This window comes from Gymnoscopelus microlampas (genome assembly GCF_963454915.1).
Source record: "Gymnoscopelus microlampas genome assembly, chromosome: 2".
NCBI classification, from domain to species: Eukaryota; Metazoa; Chordata; class Actinopteri; order Myctophiformes; family Myctophidae; genus Gymnoscopelus; species Gymnoscopelus microlampas.
The window spans coordinates 20148333-20158884 of record NC_139939.1 but is presented as its reverse complement, the minus strand read 5'-3'; the positions used below and the strand labels follow the sequence as shown (position 1 = coordinate 20158884).

General features: G+C 42.8%; 1 protein-coding gene across 1 annotated transcript; it reads right to left on the bottom strand.

The window, feature by feature from the left end:
• Nucleotides 1-619: 619 nt before the first annotated feature.
• LOC311054361 (kelch domain-containing protein 3-like) lies at nucleotides 620-1657 on the bottom strand (the record flags this gene model as incomplete). Its single annotated transcript, XM_084070259.1, has 2 exons — nucleotides 620-920; nucleotides 1188-1657. The coding sequence occupies 2 exons, from the start codon at nucleotides 1655-1657 to the stop codon at nucleotides 620-622; spliced, it is 771 nt and encodes a 256-aa protein (XP_083926385.1).
• Between the last annotated feature and the right edge of the window lie 8895 nt (nucleotides 1658-10552).

Genomic DNA, 10552 nt, shown 5'->3' with positions numbered 1-10552 from the left:
GAGGGTCGTGGAGGTAACAGTTCCAGCAGAGAATCCGTCTTCCCACATCAGCCACTTACCTCTGGATGTAATCTCTACTGGTCCTTGGTTTACATCTATGTCACTGTGAACCATATTATGTTTTTATGTTTCTTCATCTGCATTTTCCTGAGGGCCATCATCTTCCTCTTCATCATCGTCCTCTTCATCATCTTTCTCTGATATGCTTGGACCCCGTTGCCATTTGCAGATTGTTTGTTTGTTTGTTTGTTTGTTTAATTTATTTAACCCATTAGAGTGCCGTGCTACAAGCTTGTAGATCTGCTATTTTTGAAAAATCGTGAAAATGTGTGAAAATCTTATATGAATATAAATATTATTTCAAAGCGAACACTTTTAACTCAAATCTTTGCTTCTGGGGGTCCCTGGAACAACATATTTTGAGATGGGGGTCGGCGGCCAAATACATATCCTTTTGGGGGTCCTTGACATGAAAAAGTTTGAGAACCACTGATATAGAAACATACGCTTTTCAGAAAACTGTTAGCATTTAGAAGACATGTAAGAATCGGCCTCAGGTCTTAAATGGGTTAAATGGGATCACAGTTTGTTTCTCTTTCTATAGGGGTATGTTATGTTTTCAGTTATAGTTGGTAGTCATGGCTGCCAGTTCCCACCTGATGTTATGTGGGAGTTCTGTCTGCTCCAGACCATGCTGAATAACTGCGAGCTTGCATAACGTCTTCAGATTAGGACTCAAATCTAAGATATACAGGTTATCAGGTCTGGGGAATCCTCCAAAGAGGATGATACGATCTCCCATCATACAAGAACCCATCCAAGACATCCCACACAGGGCTTTCCCTTTGGACTCAACCTTCTTCCATGAGAAGGTCTGTGAATTGAATTTCCACAGATCACTGAAGTACTGGTTCGAGTTTCTGCCAAGACATATGTACAGCTCTCCATTGTAGGCAAAGGCTGAATGACCCCAGCATCCTTTTGGGAGAAGCTGTGCAGAAGGAGTGCTCAGCCAGCTGTTGGTCTCTGTGTCAAACACACTGATGTTGTTGCAGTCCCCCTGGTTCCACAAGCCCCCAAATATAAAGATCCTTGTCCCGATGATGGTGGCAGAGTTACAACATGAAACAAGTGCAGGAGTGCCTCTGGTGTTAATTAAAGACCAGACCATTGTAGTGGTGTCCAACTTGTAGAGGTCGGACAGGTTAGTGTGTCCAATGAACTGGGTGCTTCCTCCATAAATATACATGACCTTCCTCAAGACACAGGCTGAGTGGTGCTGCCTCTCCGCTGGAACAGCACCAGAATTATTGGGTTTGGACCATCTGTGGTTGTCAACATCAAATGAATAAAGGCCGTTAGGCCTATAGTAAGGTCCGCCCCAGAGGTAGACAATATCTTCTACCAGAACAGCTGTGTGGCCCCAGCACACGCGGGGAACCTCAAAGTGATGTTCTCCTCTTCCAGTTTTCACTGGGGTCAACTTCATCCAGCGTAAAGACACTGTGTTGAAGATGAGGACCTCAATCTGATCACTGGTGTTGTTGTTGTTGTTCTTATTGTAACCTCCAAAAGAGTACAGCTTGTGTCCGACTACCACAGCAGCAGGTGGCCAGGAAAGCCTAGGTCCTTTCAGACGTATCGTCCAGTGAAACATTTCACACACGAGCACCACTGAGAATCAGTGCAACTACTTTACAGAAGAGGTTGTTAGAAGGCAAGGCAACTTGTTGCTAACAGTTGCTGAATGGTGTTGTGTTGGAAAATACAATAAAAAACATTTAAAAGGACGATGGTGTGATGTCATTCCATGATGACATCATGATATGGAATAGCTGATGACGTTACTCAAACACAGACAGATTATGCAGAGCTGTAGAAAGGCAACACCTTGGAAACAGAGTGTCTGTGGTAAGGCCTCGTACACACAGTTAAAACACGCGACGCGTGGGGGGGTTGAAGCCGTGGGGGGGTTGAAGCCGTTTCAATTCATTCCCTATGGAAGTCACGTGGTTTTTGATACGCTGACTTGTCGCAGGGGAGGAGGGGTGAAGCCATGAAGCCATGCGACAAGTCAGGAAGAGCTTCTACCCAGTGTTGCCAGATTATGTGAGAGAAACAAGCAATCCGGTCTAGGAAAACCAGCCCAAAAGAAGTGACAGTGGGCCACATTAGCACTTTAACATATACATCAGCTGCGATGCGACGCGTTGTGAGCTTGTAGATCGGCTATTTTCAAATAAAATCTTGCGGGGAAATTATAATAAGCAGATCTGGCAACCCTGCTTCCGCCCAGCAGCAAGAACATAAACAAGTCAGTTCCTGACTTTCTAGAATGTCTAATCTTCTTCATCGTCACCCCCCTCTCTCTCTCCTTCTTCTCATCCCCCTCTCTCCCTGCTCGTCTGCTCTGTGGCCCAAACCTCTAGTACAGTAGGTGCCTCCCCAGTTCAAATAGGATTATTTTGGGGGGTTTCGGCCTGAAAAGGTGGAGAACCACTGTATCACCTCAGGCGCTGCCTCAACCCAAACCATGCTCTCATGAACCCAGCCACATTAGTTAATACAAAGATGAATTGCTTTTGTAAACCATTTTGTGTCGTTCATGCCATTTCTTTCTCCCCAATTTCCTCGGTTAAGCCAATTATTTCCTCCCCACGCACATTTCTGTGTGTCGTCACTGCTGTTGTGTCCTACTGACTCACCTGCCAGTCAGGAGCCCCCACCGAGAGGGCGTAGAGCCTCCGCCCTACTCCTCCCGCTCAACACTCCCTTCTGACAGGTGCCGCCCCCCAGCCTGTATAGGATTACATGCAGTAACAAGTATCAGCCTCCCCCGCCTGGCTTCTCTCCCCCGAACACCATGTTGGTTGTCGAGGAAGTGACAACCGGAAACGGTTGAATTTGACGGTAGTACCGCCCAAGGAAATGACGTTGATGCTTTACAAATCTGTTAACATTCTCCGTGAATGAAACGAGTGTTGTGATTGGTCAAAAAAATACAGTTTCCGGGGGAAACGCGTACGACGACGGAAATCCTATACCCACTCAGGACTTCCTAGACACTCGCTATGCTTTAGGTCGTGACCAGGCTCTTCTTTTCGCAGATGAGTGAGGCTGGGACCGAGGCTATACCCAAACACGGGCCAATTGTGTTCGTATAGAGACCATTGGTTCTCAAAGTGGGCCCCCAGGGGTCCTTGAGGGTGTTCCAGGGGTCCCCAGCAAAATGATTGATTGTTAGGAGCGAAATGGACCCTGAACTGTCTGTAACTCTGAGAGAGTACAAATGGAACCAAATGGACCCGTTTGTACTCTCTCAGAGTTGAATTAACACTGATAATAATACTACAGTGCAGATTGGAGGGGGGTCCCAGAGATCAAAATGGTACGTGGGGCAAACTAAGGGGGGGGTCCTTAAATTCAAAATGGTTGAGAATCACTGCTATAGCTGTGACATTCTTCTCTTATGGGGGACCCTGGCATATCTTTTCAAAGGGGGGGTCCGCGGGCTCTTACGTGTCAATTTGGGGGTCCTTGCGACTTAGTAGTAGGCTAGAAGAAGTAGTAGCCTAGTAGTATAGTGTTAATAATTCAGTCAAGTGCTTATATTATGCCTGTCCTAAATTTGTATCAGTTCAAGCGGGTTGCTTTTGAATTCAAGCGAGTGTCTTTGCTCTTTGTGAGTGTTTGTTTTGTTTTGAAAACAAACACAGTGCAGGATGGGAGGAAGCAGCAATAACAGGCTGAGTCATGTAAATACGGAGCCCAGAATAGAAGCAGAGCGCTACAAAGTATAACTAGGATAGCAGAGATAGACATTAAACCTATACGGTATAGCAGCGGTCTAAATCTGCGTTTCTCAACCTGTGGGCCAGGGGCCCACTGGTGGGCCGTGAGGATATTGCAAGTGGGCCCCCAAACTATTGGCAAAAAACTAAGATTGTATTGATTATATAACATTAGTATTAAAAAAACATGAGAAAATGAATGGCCTAAAACAGTGGTTTTCAACCTTTTTCATGCCAAGGACCCCCATCTGAAAATGTTTTGTGTCAGGGACCCCCAGAAGAGAAGTTTTGTCTTAACAAATGCAAAATTTTACAAAATTCTTCAAACACTTTTAAGATTTTTTGAAAATGTTCAAAAATAGCAGATCTACAAGCTCACAGCAGATCTGCTATTTTTGAATAGCCAAAGTAAACCATGGATAAATGTATTAACATTGCTGGGGACCCCCTGGAACCCCCTCAAGGACCACTGGCCTAAAATATGTGAAGAAATGAGTTGTCACGGTGATACTGAAAGTATCATGTATAGTTTTAGCTCACACCGAAAGAGTGAGCCAATCTAAGTCCAATTAGTCCAAAGCAGTGTTGTGCATGTGTATAAACGCCCGGGAATTGAACCGCCCATGGAAAGCCCACATCTTAACCACTAACCTAAAGGGGAATTCCCTCTTGGCCCGATGGAGATAGTGGTGGTCCCTGGCATATCTTTTCAAATGGGGGTCCGTGGGCTAATAAGTGTCAAGTTGGGGATCCTTGACATAAAAACGTTTGAGAACCACTGATCTAGACTAATCAGGATCCATTAGAGATCTGTACAATCCCATCCCACTCTGACGTCTATTAAAAAAACACACAAGCAAAGCATCACCACACAAAGACTGCAATACTGTAGGCAGCTCATTAGTCATGTGTATTGTCATATGCTGTGCTCTCAGTAAATAACATGATTTGAATCAGTAAAAAACATGACTTATTACATTATATTGTGCTTGTTTTTGTTTTAAACTTAACAAGAAAAATCCGTCCGCGTTCAAAGGACGTGTTTAGATAATGACAACTTCCTTGTCAATTTGTCTACAGTGCCCATTTGCATGTAAATAATAAGCAGAAAACTGCACACTCCAGCACACTCCAGCTATCTGCTTTGACAACATCAAAAGCCAAACAGTGCCTGCATGACCTCAGAGTTTCTGAAGGACCATATAATCAATGTTGTTGCTTAAAGTACAGAAAGAAGTAAGAGGGAAAAGGATTTCCTATTGATGCAGAGAAGGACCATTAGGACTAATTACGAGAGTCATTTTGGTCTTGTGCGTGCGTGCGTGCGTGTGTGTGTGTGTGTGTGTGTGTGTGTGTGTGTGTGTGTGTGCGTGCGTGCGTGTGTGTGTGTGTGTGCGTGCGTGTGTGTGTGTGTGTGTGTGTGTGTGTGCGTGGGTACGCTCGCGTGCGCGTTTGTTTGTGTGTGTGTGTGCAGTGGTGGAACATGTACTCAAGTAGGCTACTGTACTTTTGAGGTATTTGTACTTTACTGGAGTATTTCCAATTTTCAATACTTTTACTTCTATCCACTCCACTACATCTCTGAGGCAAATATCGTACTTTTTACTCCACTACAATTATTTGAAAACTTTAGTTACTAGTTACTGTGCAGATATAAATGATTACATTATAGAACATACATTAACCACTTTAGTCCTATTTTAGGCTATTTGAAAATAGCAGATCTACAATGTAGCTTGTAAATCTGCTATTTTCAATCATTTCAGAACCTTTTTTTTTACCTTTTACTTTCGGCACTTTAAGTACATTTTGATACCAATACTTTTGTACTTTTACATTACTGTACTGTACATTTTGAACACCAGACTTTTACTTGTAACAGTAGAGTATTTCTACATTGCAGATGTATTGATACTTTTACTTGATTAAAACATTGTAATACTTTTTCCACCACTCTGTGTGTGTGTGTGCGTGCGTGCGTGCGTGCGTGCGTGCGTGCGTGCGTGCGTGCGTGCGTGCGTGCGTGCGTGCGCGCCATCCTTGATATCCAGCATGCTACAGAAATCGGAACATCTCAGGCTTAAATACGCTCCCGTCGGATGGCGGCCACGCGCACGAATACAATTATCTGGGAGATCTGCTCGGCTTGTGACACTGTCACACAGCGCAGTATAAATGGGGCTTTAGTGTGATCATTACAATGAGCGTCACATTTATTGTCTCTGTCAGCCTCTGAGACACCATGGCTGCCGCCCATGAATCTCTAATGTTTTAACCCATTAAGACCGGGAACGCATATGTGAGCTATGAGCTTGTAGATCTGCTATTTTTTTTTATCGTGAAAATGTGTGGCAAAATCTTGGATTATATATTTTTAAAGTGAACATTTGTAAAATATTTAGTTCCAGGAACCCCCAGAAGCAAAGATTTGAGTTACAAATGTCCCAAAAAAAGAAAACAAATCTTTCAAAAATCTTTCAAAAATAGCAGATCTACAAGCTCATAGCGCTGCACTTGGTGCCGCGCTATGAGCTTGTAGATCTGCTATTTTTTAATAGCCCAACGAAATCTAAAAATCACACCCAGTGTGAAGTGGGCGGTGGTCATCACAGTGATGGAAGTGATTCACTTAAAAAAAAAACATAAAAGTGTTTTTTTTAAGTGCATAGTCCTATAGGGCTATGCACATGTGTCATGTGTTTCTAGCCAATCACAGTCCTGAATAGAGTCATGGTGGCCAATCACGGTGCAGGGTTAGGGGGGCACAATGGTGGCCAATCACAGCGCAGGGTTGGGGGGGTGCAATGGGTGTCGATGTCCAAACCTCACATATAGGGGCGGTTGCACCGCCCAAAAATGACGCACAGATGCGTTCCCGATCTTAAAGGGTTAAGCCGTAGAAAGGAGATGATTTCCAGCAACAAGGAGGAGGGGGAAAAAAAAGAAAAATCTTTGCGGATGCGACCAGCGAAGCATGCTTATGTTGTTTTTTGTTGCTGTTGAGAGAGAGAAGGGGGGAGAGAGAGAGAGAGAGAGAGAGAGAGAGAGAGAGAGAGAGAGAGAGAGAGGGTGCGTATCGAGCAGGGAGAAAAGGTGGGAACAGAACATCCATTTCATCCACTTTTTCAAATCGATCAACATCACGCAAATCCCGTGAATGCAAAATAAGATGTATGGCTTTTAAATGAGGAGCCATTTTTATTCATGACGCTGAAAACACCCGAGATAGCTTTTTATTGCTTTTTCTCATAAACAAAGAGCCTACACACCTTCTGCATCGCTCCTCTTTTTCCACCGCCATAGCATTAAATCCAAATGTTTTGAAAGGAGAACGCAAAGGAAGCCCCACATTATTTGACTCTCTCTCCTGAACCTCCTCTTTCATTCACTGTTCTCTTTGTATCCACTGTATATGCTAGCCCCGCTACGCTATAAATAGGGGGACATTAGACAAGTGAGTTAATAAAAGTGTCAGGGTCTTTTTTTTTCTCAATGAAGAATGAAGGCAGCTTTTGGTGAAATGTTTCTCCATAGGGCTGATGTATCATCGCAAAGCAGCAGAGCTCTCATTATCATCGTGGAGGATTATAGGGGCCTAGCTCTCTCTGAGGAGGTATACGTCTATGTATTACACCTGACTCCCGGGTCAGGTGTAATTCAACCTGCATAGAGGCTCAACGCGCAGCTGAATTAGGGCATCGCTATATCCGTGTTCCCTTTCTCACTCTTTCTCTCCTCTCTCCTGTGCCTTCTTTCCTCTTTCCATGTCCACTCTTATCCCCCCTCATTTCCTCTCTGCTTTATGCTCTCTAACCTCTGGCCCTTCTTCCTGCCCCCCCCCCCCCCCCCCCCCCCCCCCCCCTCTCCTATGCCGTTATTGCCAGCCTTCATATCATGGTTTCTTGTCTCCGGGGTTCAAGGTTTTCATTGACTTTGCCGTCACCTTGGAGCCGTGACTATACCGGGTCCTACTAGCTGACATTTTCTCTCTATTCATTATGGCATTGGTTCTCAAAGTGGGGTCCGGGGACCCCCAGGGGTCCTTGGTGGGGTACCAGGGGGTCCCCAGCTACATGATGGATAGTTAGGAACCAAATGGACCCTTATGGGTCTGTAACTTTGAGTACAAATGGAACCAAATGGACCCGTTAGGGTCCATTTGGTTCCATTTGTACTCAGAGTTAAATTAAGATTGATTTTACAATATAAATTGGGGTCCCAGAGATATAAATGTCATTAAACGGATGTCAAACTGGGGGGCCTTGAAATTAAAATGGCTGACAATCACTGCTAGAGCCGTAAAAGAAATCTCTTATGGGGGTATCTGGCATATCTTTTCAAATGGGGGTCCGCGGGCTAATAAGTGTCAATTTGGGGGTCCTTGACAATAAAAAGTTTGAGAACCACTGCATTATGGAACTTCAACATTTTATGGCTTTTTTTCTCCATTAAAAGTGGGGTTTCATCGAGATGATCGTAGAAATATAGATCTATACTTAAAATCTGATCGTGTACAACCTGTAACACAAGCTTGGATGATAATGGTTTTATCATTATTATCTTTTTATTTATCCACATTGATGAAGCTTGAAATGCAATAGTTTCAATTGAAGGAAGCCCCAATACTTGGACATAAAAAAAATACAGTTGACCATATCTTTGTTTCTATATGACGCTGTGTTTGGCAAGACTTGAGTTCACTTACACCCAGTGTTGCCAGATTCTGGGAGAGAAACAAGCAACCAGGTCTAAGAAAACAAGCCCAAAAGAAGTGACTATGGGCCGCATGAGCACTTTAAACATATACATCAGCTATTTGAAAATAGCAGATCTAAAAGCTCACAACGCGTCGCGGTGCGACGCGTTGTGAGCTTTTAGATCTGCTATTTTCAAATAAGACCTTGGGGGAAAATTATAATAAGCAGACCTGGCAACACTGCTTACGCCACGCCATTATATTATGAGGTTTTAGAACACATCAAATAGCACGGTTTTAGTTGAAGTCGTTATTGTCGCTGTGAATGAGTTGGTGAAATGCGCGGTCACGAGCAGAATAGACGTTGGGCATCTTGTACTAATTCTTCCACACAGCCATATGCGTGCACAAATTAATGCACACTCATGCGTATATTTCTCCATTTTGCTGTGAAACCCAGATAATAAAAAAAGAGGAAAAGTTTGTTAAATTAAACAGTGCCACTGGACCATGCCAGAAAAGTCATTAACGTTGGATAAACTTATGTCTAGGTATGTGTTGTGTTTTTTGAATTAAAACGCAATCACAGCGTCCAATCTCTCAAATCGATGCCTCAATTTAGGCTTCCATCACAGATGATCACGCCCACACTATGATATTAAATATCTGTGTTGTCATTATATTCAGGTACATGTTTGTGCAGTCTCTATAATAATACACTATGTATGTATGTCTGTAATCAAGTCACGCTTGTGGGTTTTATAGTTTGTCAGGTGCCAGAGGAAAAAGAAGGGTATTTATTTTCTTTCTGTATCATATATATATATATAACTGAATCAAACATCGTTGTAATCCAAGCCCATTGAATCATATCTTCCTACCAAAGTTGCCGTTCATTGATACACAAGTTTTCTTTATTCTTTTGCTGATATTGCTTTTTTCTGCTCTCTGGGATACGGTAAATCAAGTGATACGTGACATTGGCACATAATTATGTTTCTCAGCGTCAAAGTAACGTTACAAGCTGTAAAAGATTGAATCTTTAAAAACCCTCTATACTGTGTAGGGCTTTTTACAAGGCAAGTGGCACCGTGCACCTAATCCCACGTGTTCAGACCTGCAAAACCAGTAAATCCATGCAGGATTGAAGGTATAAGATTTAAGGTACAGGACTATAAAACTTCCATTTACATCTTTACAGCGTTCACAAAATGCCACATTAAATCCCTGTGCCCTGGTTACTACTTTTGAAAGTGCTGTGTGCAACCAGATCACTTCTGATTACTAGTTCAGACAACGCTACTTGGCTTCAGCACGTCACAGAAAACAGCTCAGGTCATTTTCTAAAAACCTCAGGCTAGTGTGTCACTAAAAATAGCCCCCCCCCCCCCCTATTCCTGTCATTATAAGATGGGCATGTATCCCAAAATCCATAATAAATTAGTAGAATTAAAATGGCTGGTTGCCAATCAAAGGAACCCTTAGTAAAAAAAAGTCCTTAGGTACAAAGTATTAAAAAGTTTGTATTTTTTTTCTCCTTCAACGTCTTCAGTAGGTGATTGAGTGCAATGCCTCAGTGCAGAGATCGGTGGTATTGAAAACAGTAGATAGCGATGATCAATGCATATCCACAGTGGAAAAAAGTACTACATTTCTTTTACTTACATAAAAGTATCATTTACTTTAGTACCATGTAGAAACACTGTGTTACAAGTAAAAGTCCGGTAGTACCAAAAGTAAAAGTACTATGAAATGAATGAGTATCCTTTTTTTTCCCTTCTTTTTTCTTTTGAAAATAGCACATTGATGAAGCTTGAAATACAAGAAGAAAGATCTACAAGCTCTCAACGTTGTCGTTAATTCGTCATTGTACAACAGTGTTAGCGAACACTTTTGCTATCAAGAACATTTGGAAAGAAAAAACGACCCCCTGAAATCGACAATTCTTTATTCAAATCCATTAGCGACGGAGCATGCGTTGTAGTGGAGTAAAAGTACAATATTTGCCTCTGAGATGTAGTGGAGTAGAAGTAAAATTATTGGAAAATGGGAAATACTCAAGTAA